The sequence below is a fragment of the Struthio camelus genome, chromosome 1 (genome assembly GCF_040807025.1).
Source record: "Struthio camelus isolate bStrCam1 chromosome 1, bStrCam1.hap1, whole genome shotgun sequence".
NCBI classification, from domain to species: domain Eukaryota; kingdom Metazoa; phylum Chordata; class Aves; order Struthioniformes; family Struthionidae; genus Struthio; species Struthio camelus.
Genome location: NC_090942.1, coordinates 122972953 through 122990826, shown reverse-complemented (window position 1 = coordinate 122990826; position 17874 = coordinate 122972953). Strand labels below are relative to the sequence as shown.

General features: G+C 39.1%; 1 protein-coding gene across 9 annotated transcripts in view; it reads left to right on the top strand.

Moving 5' to 3' along the window:
• Positions 1-17874, top strand: part of ERG (ETS transcription factor ERG) — a 148644-nt gene that overhangs the window by 72322 nt on the left and 58448 nt on the right. For 2 of the 9 annotated variants that reach the window (XM_009679482.2, XM_009679480.2), the window contains exon 1: positions 10746-10897. The exons of 3 other annotated variants lie outside the window; for them this stretch is intronic. In XM_009679482.2, the coding sequence (XP_009677777.1) occupies positions 10880-10897 (18 nt within the window). In that variant the 5' untranslated portion in view covers positions 10746-10879. Of the gene's footprint in view, positions 1-10745; positions 10898-11105; positions 11182-17874 lie in introns of those variants that run through there. 4 more of the 9 variants (XM_068914062.1, XM_068914057.1, XM_009679478.2 and 1 more) reach the window with 3 other exon arrangements.

Here is a 17874-nt window from a genome sequence, read left to right as displayed (position 1 = left end):
AAACTAGGAACTAAAAAACTAAGATCCTGAGCCTGCAAAACCACATCTGTAAATTCAGCTTTTACATTTTATGTAATCTTCACATTGTCAATGAGCATGTAGTGTTCAATCGTGTAAAAATAAGCCCAGATATAATATAGTCTTTGCAGGACTGAAGTTCAGATCTGTGGTGTTATTTTTAAAACCAAAACCAGATCACTGGAAAAAAAATCCAACAGTTAGAGTTGCTAAGTGAAAACAACAGATACCTCTAATGTCAATTATTGAGCCTGAGAACTGAAAAGCTATGAAATATTAACAGTTAAGGAAAACATAAATCTCACTTACTTTGAAATCTAAGAATTTTCCTACTAAGGTTGAAGACCACTGGCCAGACCCTCAGACCCTTTTTCTCTTCCTCTTCCTCTTTCTTTCTTCTTTTTCTTCTTTAATGTCAGATCATTAAAAAAGTGACAAACTTGAATAACATTTCTTCTCCCCTTTCCTCATAACAAACTTTGCTCTTTACAAGCCAGACAAAATTTTCAGCTCGACTCTGAAGCCTCAGTTGTTAAAAGGGAACCACGTATGAGAAATCAGATACAACTTCACGGGTGAAGATAGTAGCACCCCTCCAACAAGGACCACTCAGTGAAGGGACAGATCTGACCAGTGGATAATTGTAAGGTACAAAGCAGAAGTGGGCTTGGTCTCTCTTCACATTTTCAGTGGGACAGATTCGCCTAAAGTAGTTTCTGTCCAGATTCAATAAGGAAACAGAGCTATCTGTCCATTCTATGGAGGGCTGGAGGGCTCAAAGATAATCAGCTTTCCAGAAGGTAGAGTAGCACAGCAGGGAGGTGATGGAGACAGCCCTGAAGGAGTGTCTCCACTGCAGAAAAGGTGGGGAGAATGTTTTAGGCAATATTTGGCAGCAGCTGCCTGGCACATTGGTGCCGGCATGGATCCAGATTGGCTACGATGCCCTGACCCTCGCACAGCATCCCCAGGGCGATGTGAGGGACTGTTGCAGTGGGGAGGAAGGATTTGGGAGCAAAGGACCTTTATGCAAAGCATACCAAACTGTCTTAATGCCACAGCTTGTTTTTGAGAAATGCAAAAGCACTTTATATAATATCCTTTTAACAGGAGCCTCTTTTATGGATCAGTCACAGTATGTTGTGGGAAATAATGGGCCTAATTCTAGAGCTGCTAAAATCCGTGGAAGCCCTGATTTTTACTTTAGAGTGAGTAAGATCAAGCCCAACAGATGTAGGAAGAGTTTACAATTTTATCTTTCAGCTGATAGAATCCTTTGAGAAGATGGAGGTGAAGAACTAGACACCCCGTGGAGTTGAGTGTCATGAATTAGAGAAGTTTGGCATATTCTAGGACTGGACCCAAAATACAGATCCTTTTAGGATAAATGCCATTCTAAGGAACTAATGCTGCATGCAAAATTTTATTTCTCTTTTACTGGATTCCGACTAATTGAGAATGGTTGCTGGGAAAGTCATGAGCCACCAAGGTAATTTAACACACATGTTTAAGCAGGTTTTTCACACATGTCTGGCAAGTCTTTCATGGTAGGAGAAGGCTGTAGGGATTCTTTCCTGGGCCTTAAATCATGCATTAAAACTTACCAATTTTTGGTTCCTTCCCTATTTCCACTTCTGCTTATTTTACGTTATTGAACAGTACTTTTTGTGACTTGTAACATGACCTGCTTAGAGCTCTTTGAACCGCATAACTTTCACTTTGCAGGAAACTGTGATAATGTGTAGTTTTGTTTAATTCCCGGTAGGTTGAAAGCTTAGTTCCACTGAGGCAAAAGAAGTTTTGCTATCGCTTTCAATAGAAGCAGGACATTGTCTTTATTTTTTTTTTAGATATTCTGTCTTCCACAAAGTCCTTTAGGTATGTGAAATAAGATTGTGATGATGATAACAAATCTTAGGTCTGTAAAATCTCTGGGTTAAAATTATCTTGGCAATTAACTACATTCAATGCTTTCTTTGAAGAGATAAGCATTTTATGCCCACAGTTTATATCCCTTATGTAATTGAGAAGTCTTTTTCTGTCTTCTTGGCAGGTATATTTAGTCTCCATAAGAAAATGCTTTGTTTTATTGTTGCCAAGTCCTTTGGTTTCACTGTACTTTTAAGATAATCATCTAATATTCTTGTATGTTGTTGTAAAGGTATTTTTCTAAATGCATTGAGCTGTATAAATGTAGTTATACAGAAATCACACCAGGTAGGACTTTATCAAAGCGACATTTCTTGGATATTGGAAATACTTGGTACTCATCATCATGCTTCACAGGTCCAAGGTATGCTGTAACTCTTCAAAGAGAGTTCTCAGGCACATTTCATGTTGGTAGTAAAAAGTTCTTCTATAAACTGCTGGAGTAACGCCAAAGGTAGGGAGTTGCCAACAGATAGTTCCTGGCATTACCCAGTTTCCAAACAAAAGTCTTTTCTACTACCCCAACAATCTTGCATGGGCATCACTGCAGATACGTGGTAAACCTCCAATGCATGGGATCTAGCTGAGGAGAGGAATGAGGCAGTTTATGTCTGTAGTACGTGAACCTGCTGTGATTTGAGGCCTATCCGCTGCTCATCAAAAAGTCACAAGAAAACTGCAGCTTCCACACGCATTTTTGGCTGTTACTTCCTCTCAACAGGTTTGCTGCACTCTTCAAACAGGTGATAAATATTTATAATTTAATTGTATGGTTGAAAGTTAAACCAGTGGTAGTTAATACTGATATTAGTTTTTTTCTCACAAAGCGTATGGTGTCACTGGGACTTTAAGAATGGCAGAAGTATCAGACAGCTGAAGAAACGTGTGAATCTTATTCTTTCTGGACAACCTAACCTCAGGAATATTTCTAGAAAATGTAAGATACTATCACATTTCCTGAGTGCTTAATTTCTATTTTTTTTAATTTCATTGCAAAATAATTGTTAATGATTATTTTGTCTTCTGGCTTTCAGTATTTAAAAGAGCCAGCTAAACGTATCTCTCTGTCCTAGACTGTGAGAAAATATGCTGCTATTTGGAATGTGCTCATTTTACAACGGCAAGCTACCACTGCAATGGAAATAGTTTACTTTTGCTATATAGAGCATACATTTAGTGTTTGGAAACAGTGACAGGAACAGCATCTCCTGCAACCTGAATTTCTTTTTTATGATTTTGACAAAAGAACAGTGCTCTTGGGGGAGTATTAATCCACGTGTTGCTCCATCAACCCCATCCCCATTACTTCTTCCTGGGTCCGTCACCATGCGAGTAAAACAGGCAAAGGTTTCCTACTTCAGACGGCAGTTGTTTTGTCCCAGCCTAAGATACAGTGAGCTACTTGGCATGGCTTGAGATGGATTAGATAGCTCAAAGTTTTGTCTATTTACCTAGCCTTTCTTTCTTATTTCCTTTCTTCTCCTCTGCTGAAAAATTCACCTTTGCTTGAAGACAGTTGTCTGAACGGAAAGAGGCTTATCAATACTGGGAAAAATATCCATGGAGAATCCAGTTTTGTTGCTGTTGTTCAAATATGAGCTATTGTGAGTTTATATTGAATGTAAAGGCATTACAAAGTCCTGAGAGTTTTTCTGTGTGTGTGTGTGGGGGGGGGGGTGTTCATGTAGGTGTGTGAGCTGGATTAGCCGCAGTCTTTCTGGGTCACTAGGTTCCAAATACAGATATTTCACATCTGTTTCTTGTTCACAGCCACTAACGAAGTACAACACAGAAAGAGTCCCAATTTTAGATGCACGTCTGGTACTTTCAGCAGTTCAGCTAGTTACTTAGAGAGCAAGAGAAAAAAAAAAGCATAGCTATAGCTTCTATTCAAATTTGCAGATTAGGCAAAAGCCCAAAGGTGAAAGGTCAAACAAAGCAGTTGGAAGCATTTTCTGTAGACTTCCTGGTCACGGAGGAAAAAAAAGCATGCAGTCTTCCAAGCATGCTATAAAAGCTAGAGCAGTGTGAGGGACACTCTAATAGGTTCCATTCTTGATGAAAATCTAGAAACAGCCTCACTTACACGGTGTAGAAATCCAATATGCCATACATATTCACTGTGTTCAATGCCCAGCAATCCAGGGATGGTAAGACTTTGAAGGACAGCATTCTGGAGTAATATGTTCAAGCTATTGTATGTTTCAGTTAAAATTATCTAAAAACATTTGAGAAAGTGATGAAAAATATTGACTTTTTCCCTCAGAGTTATTTGGTTTTGCCTTGCACAGAATTTGCTGTTGTGAAGTTTTTTTTTTTTTTTCCTGCAGTATCATTGTCACTTATTCACGTTTAAGTCAGCATCTAGCTTAAAACAAATTGCTTTCATATTGGTGGCAACTTTCAGCCGGTTTTCAGTGCACTTTAATTATTAATCCATAAAGCACTCCTCTGGTGTTTGGTGATATAATAGTCACCACTTTAGAGATGGGAAAACTGAGGAAGAATCAAAGGGAAGTTGGGGTGATATTCATCTCACGTAACCTGAGTTACTCCAAAGCTAGGTGTCCTAGGTAGTCATACAGGTTCCCATTGTAGGTAGTGGAGAGAAAGGGAGAAATATGTTAAAGGTGTGAGTCATCCCACCTATTTTAAGTAGCTGTTGTGGGATAGACTGCATGACATGATGAAGATACTTATATCAGGGACTGTGGGAAAACCAGTTTAGTCTGGACATTTTAGAAGCTTAATGAAAAGATTACCACATCAGCAGTTAGTGATTTGATTCTCTGTCTGGAAATGAGAATGTCATCACTTGCCTGTCTCATTAAACTGTTATAAAGTATGTATGTTAAATATTGCAAATAACTCCAGTGTTAAGATAATAGTGACTGTGCCAACTTAATTTATGCAAATGGAGCTCCCATTTCTTTTATCTCCCATTTCTGCAGTATTTCTTAAGTATGGAATAGATGATGATCAGGACAGGTAAGGTGGGCAAAGTATTTTTGAAGAGTAGTTTAGTCACCAAAAATATTTTGAGTGATGTAAGCTATTTAAGGACTCAGAGACAGTAAACAAAATACTTTGACTTCCGTTTTGAAAACTTCCAGCATTTTATTTCTGTAAGAATTTGCCCATGGAGAAACAGTACATTTTTGGTTGCTACTATTACATGAAGTAAAGTTAAAAAGCACTTGTTTCATGTTGCCCTCCAATCAGCCTCTCTCCTAGCTTTCCAGCTCGGCTGGCAAATCACATGCATTGGTTGTTTTGGCTGTTGTAGAACACAAGACGGAGGAAGGAAGTGGGTATGGGATAGGGATGTGGAGGGGTTCGTTGCCTGAAGAAGTTGGAGGCACTGAAGATTGTGCGTGGAGTGACTGAAAGGAAGCAAAGACGGGAGAGTGGGAAGAAGTTAAGTTGTAACTGACCCTGAGGGCAAAACTCAGCATAGATGACTTAGGAAGAAATGTATTTTATCCATTTTTGTTAAAATATTCTATTTATATTAAAACAAAAAACAAAAAACCCCCAACACAAAACTAAGTTTGGAAAGAGCTATACATTGTGTGGTGGTGGAGGAAACACTGCAAGAGCCCTGTCAGATAAGCCAGAGCTCTCCTTTTAGAGGGGCACTGAGCACCCTCTAGTGACTACAGCTACTGAGACCAGCACAGAGCAAGAGCTGGGCTGGGGCTGCCTGGCTGCCCAGGCATCTCCCCCCGCGGTGCCTGCAGGTATTAAAAATTCAATGGGAAGATATCCAAAGGATAAGGCCTTGCTCCTCCTCTCTTCATTGCGGTGTAAAATCTGACAATAAAGCAAATTAGAAACGTGAAAGCTTTGAAAGAAGGCTGAAGGAAGTACTGCTTTTTATGGGATACCATGTTGCCCCAGTGGCCAGGTAGTATTAATAACACAGCTTTATGTGGGCTGCTTGCTTTGACACATTAATTGGCGAATGCAAATGCACTGCTTCACCTGGAATAATACCTTCCTTCAGGGAAGGTTAACCTCAGGGTTTGGAGCCGTGGGTCATTTAGGGACCAGGTTTCAGGGTTGGAGAGTGCTTTTTCCCAGCAGGAGCTTGTCTCTGCTGCCTCATCCCTAGTTTGCAAAGCAAATTCCCGCGTGTGGGGAAGGAGCAGGTTCTTTAGGGATCCCCAGACCCCCGGAAAGTCTGGATATTTTGGAAGAGAGTTGGGGCAGAGCAACAGCAAACGGCATCTGTCAGGGTGCAGAGCAGAGCCTATCTCTGCATATGGTGAAATCCTGAGTGTCGTCGTGCTATTTGGGGCTGCACAGAAGGGCAGATTGGGCTGCAGGAGCCAGTGTTTCAGGGGCTGAGGGTGCTGAGGCAGGTGCAAAGGCTGGAGAGGGAGGTGGCCAGCCTTGGAGAGAAAAGCTGTGCCTCGAAACACCTCCCAGGGCTGCCTCCAGTTGTGAAGCTAAGCTCTTCTGGGCACCCTCGTTGTTCCTCTGCTAAAAGCCCATTTTTGAGAGCTTTCATTGTGGTGAGAATTGCACCCTTAGGGAACAGATTTATGGACATTTTCTTCAGAGCCAGCTGAAAGCAGTGAGTTAGAAGGAGGAAGTCCTGCTGAAGAGCTTGGTGAAAACTTGATAAGAGCGTATTTTGCCCTCACGCACTGAGAGTTGAGTATGGCCAAACTGAAGAAAAGGACCAGAACTATGTTTATGCAAAATGATCCATTTTTTAAAAAAAGAAAACGAGCTTTAAATACGTATCTTTGTGTGCTGTTCCCTCTATCTATTAAAAAAGGCTTCCAAAACTCTTCTATCATACTCAAGCTACATGATATGTAACCTAGTTCTACCAGAAGTCTCTTTCTTACCCGTAATATAGTTAAGAGGAACAGAGCTTTCTTTTTCTTTTCTTTTCTCCTTTCTTTTTTCTTCTTTTAGTACCACACCTGCAGACATTGTCTGCACACATACTAAGCTCTGACCTGGGCATAACACACAAGGTGCATGTGTCTCCACACATTCTCCAGGAATGTGTCCCAGTTGGATTTAAAGAGAGAATTATTTATAATTTAAGGAAGTCTATACATTTAAAGGGACAAAGCCATGTTATTAGCAATGCTAATAACATTTTAGAAAGTAAAAAGGGAAAGGTGGTATCCCAGCAGGCTGCTGAACAAGAATTGTGAGAGTAAAAGACATTGTGGCATTAGTGAGGATATTAAGAGCTCGCCTGTAGTCTCCTGATCAGCCAGAGTTGAGAACAAAATTCTTGGTTTACCTCCCAGACAGCAAGATGGATTGCAGATCTGTTTACACAGCGAATAATGTAATATATTTGCTACACGCTAACACTCTAGTGGACATGATTAAGAAAAAAATTCTGAGGACCGGATTGTTTTTTAAGGTACTGGTGATGTTTCAAATAGCATGATAAATGGTCACTTTGGAAATATTTTATCTATCTTTAGATCAGTGCATACATATTAAATATATCTGTAATAACTCCTAGGAAGGCTGCAAGAGGCAAAACAACTTTTTTCCTTTGGAAATTCATCTTCTTTGTTTAGGACCTAGTCTAATCACTTATTTTGGATGGTTAGACCTTATGTTTACGTCTGTGCAGGGCTGGTTTAAGTGGGCTAAGATTAGAACAGGATCAAATCCTTTACCTCCAGTTTAGAAGATATCTTCTCTAAAGATAGAGCTCTTTAGTCTTAATGGTAAAAAGCACTTAAAGCAGTGTTTGTATTCAGCCTGTTTGTATTCAGGAATGAACTTAAGCGCAATCATAACTTTAAAGCAGGTGCAAAACCTCTGTTTTGATCAAGAAATTTAAGAACATGTTTACTGTTCAGTACATGTAGTCATATTTTGTTGGTCTGGGGTTTCTCTTTTCAGGTTTGAATATAAATTAAAATTTCAACAGAAAGAAGTCCAGACAAATTAAGGTGACAAGCTTGAGGGAAAGCTTGTGGGGAGAGAGGGCATTAAGTTGCTTGTGTGGCTTTTTAATACTTTTTAATGCTTTTCGGTATTTTCATTCTGTTTGTTGACAAAGCTGCATTTTTTTTAACTCACACACTGTTATTCCAAACAATAGTACATAGTTGCCTAACATAACAAAATATATTTTTTTTCTATTTAATCTTAACAAAATGCAGAAAAGAGAAAAATAGTAGAAGTGTTTGTACTATTTTCCTCTTGCAACTGGATGATTGTGATTTGATAACCCAATATTTTCCTTTCCTTACAATACCAAGGCTCTGTCTCGCAATTGGATCGACACAAGCATAAGCACTCAGAAATCTGCCTGTGGGTATTAGATTGAAAGTCAAATAAACTTCATTGAATTCTTTGGCATAGAGTGTGTGCCAGTTTAAAATGGCAAAATCCTTACTGGGTTGTGGGCTCTATAAAACTTGTGTAATAATAATACAGCTCAGTTGTGCCTGATATTGCATGCCTTATGCTTCCAAAAGCCCTACTGGGGTTTCAGGAATCAACAGGAGGTTTGTCTATATGGAGACAGCCTGGAGAAGAATCATTACCAAAACATGCTTTTGAGTGAATTTGTTAGACCCCATCCATTGGAGAGCTGGAATGGATATTTCAAGCTGCTGAGTATGTTTGAGGAAAAAAAAAATTGTGGACTTAACTAGAGTGGAAATGACCCAACTGAAACATTATACATGGCTTTGAAATTTCAAGAAAAAGGTTCTAATCTTTTGGCTGTCTTGCTCATTGTTTGGAGATGAAAAGGGAGGAAATCAACATCCCCATGAAATACAATTACTGTAAATTGCTTTCTTTTCTTACTGCTCATAATGAAAATAGGAAAGTTACCAGAAGCCACCTACTCTGCCCAAGCACAGTAATTCAGTTGATGCAGGTTGCAAGAAGACACTCAGTAGTGCAAAAACACTGGATTTACTCACAGATAAACTCAGAGAGAGTGTACATTATTGCACAGCAGTGCTAGCTCTGGATAGGTCTATAGTGACCAGAAGTCACCTCTGCAGTGGAAGAAACAGCAGCTCCATAGCGTGAGTTATAAACTCAAGCTCAACTCGTACATGGAATTGATCCTGTGGATCCAGAGCAGGGAGGAAAAGCCGGGTGTTTGGCGTCCCTTTCCCTGACTCCTCCTGTCCTCGAGTGCACCAGAGGCCCACTCAGCTCCTCCGGGTGGGGGGTGGGGGGGGGTGCTTCCTCTTCCCCACTTGGAGCAAAGGGTGGCTGCTCCTGCGAAAGGAATGTCTGAGGGCCAAGCACACAGTGCTTCATGCCCTGGAGAAGCGTGTGGCTGCATTTTGTCTTCTTTGGGTCAGGATGGGAGGGAGAGAGTGACCTGGGCCTCCTGGTTCTGCCTCTGTCACTGCATGCCATTGGGGAAAAAAAGCATATCGATTGCCAAAGCTAATTTCAAATTTCAGTGGTCATCACCAGTTACAGAACAGCACCCTGATTTCCATTTTTTTTCCTAAGGAGCAGGAGAGGAAGGCATCGGGAGAGGGTGAGATCACCTAACTCTACTAAATAATGCTACTACAAGCCATCACAATTTCTTATTCCTTTTTATCATACCAGAGTCCCCAGTCCAAGAGCAGGACTTTGCTGGGGTGAGGATTGTTTACCTAGTGCTGCAGTGCTTTCAAATAGCATGACCGTGGTTCAGTATAGTTATACAAAGTACTCAGAAGTCATAAGCAGGTTATGGTCAGACTGGCTTTTAAAAATTATAAGATTTTTTTTAAAAAACTCTAACTTCTTTTATTTTTTCCTACAACTTTTGAGGGTCATGTTTTCAAGCTTTTCTCTTCTAGATGAAAGCTCAGAATCTCTTGACATCAAGAACTACATCTTTTACAAGAGCAAGAGGGCTATGCCAACACCGGATCCTGAGTGGCTGCATGTGCACTGTTATATTGGCTGGTGCTGTGGAAACACTTTGCCTGTCTTATTCCCATGCCTTTTTTTTTCCCCTACTAAGAGTGTAGCACTACTAAGCAAGGTCCTAGGACATGGACAGTCTTTCAGTCACGCAGCCTGTAGTGCTGGGATGCCCTGAGACTGCCAAGCACTACAACTTGGGTAAATGAAAATCTGGTATAACACTGAATAACAAATGACTATCATGCTCAGCTCAGGAAGGGAATTGCCAGTGAAATCATCTCATTTTCACACGTGGACAGAGCAGAAGAAGTTGTGAACAAAAGAAAGAGTGTGGAAATTTTAAGACTGTTGAAGGCATTTAGGCATTCGCTTTGGAAATGTATGTGTTTCTGTGATTTTTTTTCTCAGTAAGAAAGAGGCATCAAAAAGAAAGGACTGTCTCCAGTCTACTTACTTCTTCTCTTAAGAAAAAATACGTTAGATCAGATAGGCTAGAAAGTGTCAGTAGCTCAAGAATCCAGGAATGAGGTTAATGGACAAATTTAGATGTGGTATAAGCAGGCTAGACTTCATTAATATATTTGGAGTTACACCCGCTTATACCAAGTCTGGCTTTGGACCTGAATCAGCAATTCCCCGGCGAATAGAGTCTCTGAAACCAGTGCCGAATTTGGCCAATTTCATCTGACATCTGCATCCTGCCTCAAAGTGGCATGTCACACTTACTGCACATCAGATCACACCTGCCTAAGCAGTCATAGGCAATTGACTTTTTTTGTAGAAAAAAGAAAAAAAAATCTAGTCACATATCATCAAGAAAAACAACATTGTTTTAGGACTCTTATCTCTTCACTCCCAAATATCCTGTTTCTTCGAGCTGCAGTGGCCAGGACCAATAGAAACCTCTTCCTGCCATTGGCTGACTTCATTTCCCAGAGTTAGCACAATCTCATCCGCTCTAAACAACCTCATCAAAACTTCTTTCTGGTCAGAGCGAAGCAATAATTATTATTAACAATTATTAGCGATCAATAATCTTGATCACATTATGGCAAGCACTATTAAGGTAAGAAAGGGGTACCTTTTTTATTGGAATTTTTTTCAGTAATGTGTTCTTTGGTTTCCTTTATCAACCTAGATAAGTTAGAATTGGGCAACACCCCCACTGCCACAATAGAGGACAACAAGATTTCCTTTGTACTGCCTAGTAAATTTCCTTTTTCCTACTCCAACCATCCGCAAGGCTTAAAAACTTCAAACTCGGAAAAAAAATTGGGTTTTTTAAATTCACTGTTCAGTGCTGTGGATTGCATATGCGAAGCCCTTTTATGAGAGCTTCTGAAATTTCTTGTAGGTATCATTATGACAACTTGGATGTGTTTGCGGACTGCCTTAAGGGGAGAGGGTGCTCACTGAAAGGAAAAAAAGAGGTTCCTAAGAACACTAACCTTTTGGATACTTTTAAATGTTTCTCTTGTTGATGGGGACATAAATATTAGCAAGCGGGAAGGAGAGGCACCAGCTCGTTTCTGTCTTGCAGATGTTAACGATATGCTTTTCTAGAAAATCTATCCTGATACTCAGGACTTTGCTTAATGTTATTTTAATGGTGGCGGCAAAATCTCTTGGGCGTGTTCTTTTTCTTTTAATTTCGTGGACAATAAAATTCTCTTATTGGCATACAAATTTTTCTTGCTGCGTAAGTTTTGTTCTTTTAAGAACAGCTTTGCTGAGTTTTTCTGGTTGTGTCACTTAGAAAGTTGAATAAATCTATATGTCTATCTATCTAGTTTTTGCTCCTCTGTATGTTGCAATAGATAGCAGTTACAGATATAGCAATAGCTGTGATTAATTGCAGAAGTATAACTGTAACTAAATGCTTTGTGATAGTGAAACTAATTTTACGTAAAGAGCAAAACAGCGTGTACTGTGAGGACTCTGCATCATTGTATTATCAGATTCGGGATCAAGGTATTTGATTTCTTCATGGTATTGTGTATTTTTATACTTTTCTAATTATGCCAGCGATTTAGTAAGAGATACAGAATAGCAGCAGTGCCTGGCCATTAGCAAGTGGAGCTGCAGTTTGATTCCTGAGTAACTTCTGCTTAGTTGTTTACATTTTAATGATCATTTGATGCTTTTTGTTAAAGGTTCTGAAATCTGAAAGTCTTGCCTCAAGACAATGCGATTAAAAAGAATAATGAACCTTCTCTTTTTGTAATTGGTGATGCTTTCAAGGGTCTATCTGTAGAGACAAAGATCTGAATCTACTCTGCATGGCTGGCCAGTATCTATTATATGCTAAGTAGCTCCTAAAACAGCTGAATTCCCTTTGGTTTCACTGTGCAATTCAGAGCACATAGGACATGAAAGAATCGGGCTCTATATGAAAATCTTGAGGTTCAGAGAGTCAAGTTTTGCATTGCTAAAAGAAAGTGCTATGTGCTGAGATGGTAATGGTGGGGGTTTTTTTGCATCTATTAAACAGAATGCATTATTGATATCAGTGGGATTTTATTTTTTCAGAAATGGTGGCACAATGTGCCTAGACGTTGTACATATTTTGAGGAGTTTTTGTTATTTATTTTTTGGCATTTTCCCTGGGCTGAATTATAGTGGGGTAAGTGATAATAAACAATATCACTTTGTTGTTTTTTTAACTCTACCTTACACTACAGAGATGAGAAGATACTACCGTATATTGTGCAGCCTGTACAATGCAGACAACAAAGCCTCCTAAGCTGAAAAAGTACATTTTTGTCTCCTCATCTGGGAGTATAAAGCCTGTGGGGGAAATGTGCACCCCAAAACCTTGAGGATTTTGGCCCTCAGGGGCTGGGAAGGCCTTATATTTTAAAGCAAGAATTTTAATTATGCAAGTGCAAAATGTAAAATGATTGAGAAGGTGTTTTGTAGTGTGGATGAAGGAAATGCACTCTGATATGAAGCTAACCAAGTCCCAGGAGATTCAATTCCTCTTCTGCACTGAGTATATAGAGAAGTTATTTAACTGAGAGAAGGTTTTTGAAATAAAAATGTTCCATCTGTAGGTCAAAGGCGTATCTGTGTTTTTGCTAAACAGCTACGTAATATGATTTCGCTTATTTTTTTTGCAGTTTCGAAATAATGGTCTGTGTTCTCTGCTGGTGACAGGTAGCACAGTTTTTCTAACATAGCTGTCATGAGGCTGTAGCCAAGGAAGGCAGAAAGCCCTATACGGGAACTCTGCCCTGGCTATTCACTCACTTTTTTAGGAAACCTATGGAGTAATTAAGTGTGAAAATTGGGTTCTGAATGGCTATTTGTTCATAACTAGGTAGAAATTGCTACAGATGCATGTACATGCAAAGGTGGCTTTCCAGTATAACTGTTGATTCATCCTTGTTGTATCACAAACCTGCAGACAGTTTGGACATGTGAGAAACCAGACTGACTTAATTGGGGCTGACTGGTATGTCTGAAGACAAACGTTTGTGCAAGATTTTTGGGACTGGCATGATGTCACAAGCCTGGTTTTATTGGGAAATACATCTCTTCTCATGCTCTAATCTCCCTCTATTGCCCCCCTCCCTTTCTCTTTTTCCCTTCTTCTCCCCAGTGACATGAAAAGTGGCACGTTTCATTGCTCATCTCAGCGCTGATAAGCAAGCAGAGCAGTTTCCTAAGTTTTTGCCAGCAAGTCTAGAACAGCTTGTTCCTCATTGGTGTCTTTGGTGAAAGGTTTCTCCTAAGAAGGAAGAAGCAGTATTGCCTTCTTCCTAGACTATGAAAGGGATTAGTTGCTTTAATTTTGACATTTCTGCTGTAAGAGTAGCCATGCCAGCTCAGGCTGGTGGTTCTTGCAGCCCAGGAACCCATCGGTGTGGCAAGGAGCAACGGCAGCTGCTTTAGAGGGCAACATAAGAAAGGGCCGAGAGGAAAGTGGTAGGATAGCGTGCGCATCTCCACAGTCAGGGATTTGGTTTCTGTACAGTCAGGAGGCTGTTATTTCTAGTGTATGCACACCATCTACCTGATGCCTGTATGCATAGTCTGTTATATTTTTTTGGCATTCTGAGGAAAAAAATGCTTTTTCAAGTGGAGAACATGTCTTAACAGTTACAATTCCAGGACTAAAGTGACATATTTTCTTCTGGCACAAACAGCGCTTGACAGATGTATGCAGTGGCACAACGATGCAGAGCACTGAAGCTGAAGACTGTCAGAGCAATACAGTATTATTAATTATATGTGTCCCACTAGTTACAATAAATACAATTTTAGAAAATATCAAAGGCTTCTGAAATAGCCTTTTTTTTCCCCTTTTCAGAATGGAGCAAAAATTACTTAAGTGTCACCTTGGGGTAAAGTAACAATACTTATCCTGAAGGTCATTTTGGTTTTCCCCATTATCTTGCAGTGAAGGAAAGAATGCTAAATAGAAAAATGCAGCTAGAATCTTAATTCCTTGTCCTGTAGCAGGCCTTGTTATATGTCTTTCCCTGACTGCCAGTGCAATTATACCTACTTTTAGAAAAGCTTTTCAGTAAGTTATCTTCAGTGGCTTCTTGGTCACACTTGTGAATGTTTCTTTTACTGTAATTTACTTCTAATATGTGCAGGGCCACTTTTTGTTACTACATTCTAATGTAGTATTGGATTGGAAGCTGTGATTTCTGGGGGAAAATATCTGTGTATCTGATAAAGGACAGGAGAATCATTGTGGTTTCTAAGGCTAGAAAGAGTATGGATGTACTAATTTAAGCAGTGTACATGAAGGCAAGATTTTTTCTGAGAGAGCTTAGTCTGTGCTTTTCTCCAGATTATTACTTCTTTCTCATTTTTTTAAAAAAGGCTAAGTACTCCATCAAACATTTCCAAAGTCAAGGAAAGCTGAAGAAGGCTAAAAAAAGTCTATTCTTGGCATATGGTAATGTTTAAGTCTTTGTTTAGAGGGCTGCATCTGCACTGAAGCCAATAGAACTGATACAGTAATTTGTACTTCTATTCTTTGCATTAAAAAATATATGAAGATTATTCTGTTTTTGTTCCCCATCTCAGCTAACAAATGATTCAAAACTGTACTTAACTTTAAGCCTGTAAATAATCCAATTGACTTTGGTGATATAATTCAACTTCCCTAAAACTAAGCTCCCATTTAAATGCTTTGGTGAATCAGAAACAAGAACAGAAAGAGTGCCTTAAACTACATAGCCTAATCTGGCTCTCCTTAATTCAAAGTTTCCACCAATTTCAAGGGGATTTTGTTCCAATAAAGGCAGGAGAATCAGGCCTGTAATTATTTCCAGATAAAACAGTATTTCCGACTCAAATACAGATGGATTGGAAGTACAAAATAGTCATATAAGAATAGAAGAAGGTATTTTGGGGGTATTACTTTGTTTTATCTTGCTTTTAATCAGTAGTCATTTAACTCTATCATCTGGTTTGTGGCTATATATGCCAAAACTAAGTGCAATATAAGGATTCTGTTTCCCAGAAGTAAGTCTCCAGAGAAGGGAACAACAGCTGGAAGATGTGTATTTTTGACTACCTATCTGAGTTTGTTTATTTTTTTGTTTTTCTTCACAAGAACTATATCATCTCGAAACAAAACGTTTTTCAGTAAGTTCCATGAGTTACAAACGGCCTTTCAGAAATAACGCTAAAGAATCAAGAGCCCTTGGGGAATGGCTTACTGAAAGATAAATGCGGAAGTATTTTTAAGAAACGTGAATGCCAAAAGTAGATATTTATTTTCCAGAGTGACAGTTTATAATTCAGTACAAATATATAATGCTGTTCCCCAAAAAGGAAATAAGCTTTACAATGTAAGTTTCTAAATCAAGCCAGCAGAATTTTTTTGGAAATCAGCAGAGTGGGAGAAAAAAAAAGAAAAATGGGTTTTATATCACTTTTATCATCAATTTTAACAGAGTAAAACTGATTTTGCAGTTCACATTTAATTAGCTAAAAATTAATTTTCTTTGATAGGTAATAGTACAGTAGAGAGATGCCAGCAGTTATTCACATTGTCATTAATTAAAATGATCTGACAAAAATGGCATGTGCTCTGCTTATCAGTCTACTGTCCTTAATATGTATTTGTATATCATAGGAGAAGTGCTGACTGTTGTCTAAACACAAAAAAAAAAAAATACAGAAACTTCAAAGTGCTTACATAATCACTTACAAAAAAGTGATTAATCTTTTCCTTAAAAGGTGGATGTGTCCTTACGGCTGAAAGGGTTGTTTTAAACGTTGTTTCCAAGCCTGCCTCCCTATTAAAAGAAAGGCTGCACAGTCACGTAACACAGCTCATCACAGTGATGAGATGTTTCAGGAAATTTGGTGAGATTCAGGTTGCCAGCCTGTACCACAGGGAAGTTATCTATCTCCATGGCATGCAACCTTAGAAACTGAGTTGCTGATTTTTATTGTGCAAGTAGTCATCCTATTAAAACGACTAGATGTTACTTTTAGGAAAAGGCTATTAGCTGCCTATAACCATGTAGTATTAGCAATGGTTTTTAAGAACTATTGGCTGCAAACTAGTGATTAGCAGTTCTGTTAATTATCACGTCACAAATCTAACTCCTTTTAAAGTAAGATGAATAGAATGACAATTACTATCATAACAATGTCATTAAGTATCTAAAGGTTGAAAACAGTTATGAGTAATGATTAGCATTTTTTTAAAGAGCCCTAGGCTGAAAGACACATCAAACTATCATCCCCATACAACGGTCCAGACAAATTGTCCTTCAAGTAGATTTTGGAAATGAATGAATGGAAGGAATGTATATGATATGATGTCTTAACTTCACTTGAAATGTATATTTATTTGGAGGGTGTATCTCAACTGACGGGTGAGAAATGGTGTCACTCAGCCATGTTGACCAATTTACACTAGAAAAAGATCTGACTTGGTGAGTTAAATGTGTATCTTGCCTGGTTAAGTAGTGCCTGACAGACAGGAAGGAAATATAACAACAAATTGGAAGTACTGGGTATATGCAAATACCTGAAGGAAGAGGTGGTGAATAACTATTTATAGGAAGTGGCAGAGCTCTTTAAAATGACCTACCTGACTTTACAGACATCGGAGAGCGACATATAGGGAAATGGTACTATAATTGGGAAAAAGCCATGGGAGTCTGCCCTTGCAATCTTCTTCCTTAACTGCTAGGAATTGCACTGGCACTTGGAAAGGGAAACATCTCGCCCTGACAAACCCCTAATTACAGAGGTACTGAGAGAAACAAGTGACAGCATAGAAGTCCTACGTGAAAGATTATGTATAACCACAGTGATATCACATAAGATTTTTTTAAACCTTGTTCCTCAGAGTTGAAAAACATCTTTTTTTAGACGATATGTTTATTACCTTGGTAAACAGTAAAATGCTGCCACAGCAATTACCTTGATGATAAAGAGTCTGTAGACAGATACTTCCTGTGTTCATTTCCTACCAAGATAAGTTGCCAAAATCAGGGACTACCAATACAGGAAATGCTTTCAATAGGAACTTCCTATCTGTTAATATCTAATTCACCGAAAAGATCTAAGCACTTCATGTTTGAAACAAAGGTAATGTCCTACCTGTTGCTATATGAACATTTAAGCCACAGACCAATAGATCTATTTGCATAAAATTTTAGGACCAATGCTGTTATAGTGGGCTGTGAAAGGTCTGAGAGTTTTTTTGCAAAAAAAAAAGGCGGGGGGGAAGGGCCCCCGCATTTTACAATACTGTAAACCAGAATGGTGTAAAACACATTGACATTCCAGCAGATTAAAAACAAGCCATCTCCCCCCGTCACCTTGCATACTGCCTGCATCCATTCCTTATTTGTATGCATCTCCCTAATGAACTGTACATTTCACTAGTGCTGAGGTATGCTCATCCACAAATAGTTTAAGGTATTTTTCGGATGTATTAGAGTCACGGCCACCTCTTGCATTCACAGTGCCGTATACATTCAACTGCAAGGACTGAAATGGAAATTTTGCCTCACCTTCTGGTAAGAAAAAGAGAAACTTAAAGCAAAAGAAAAGTAA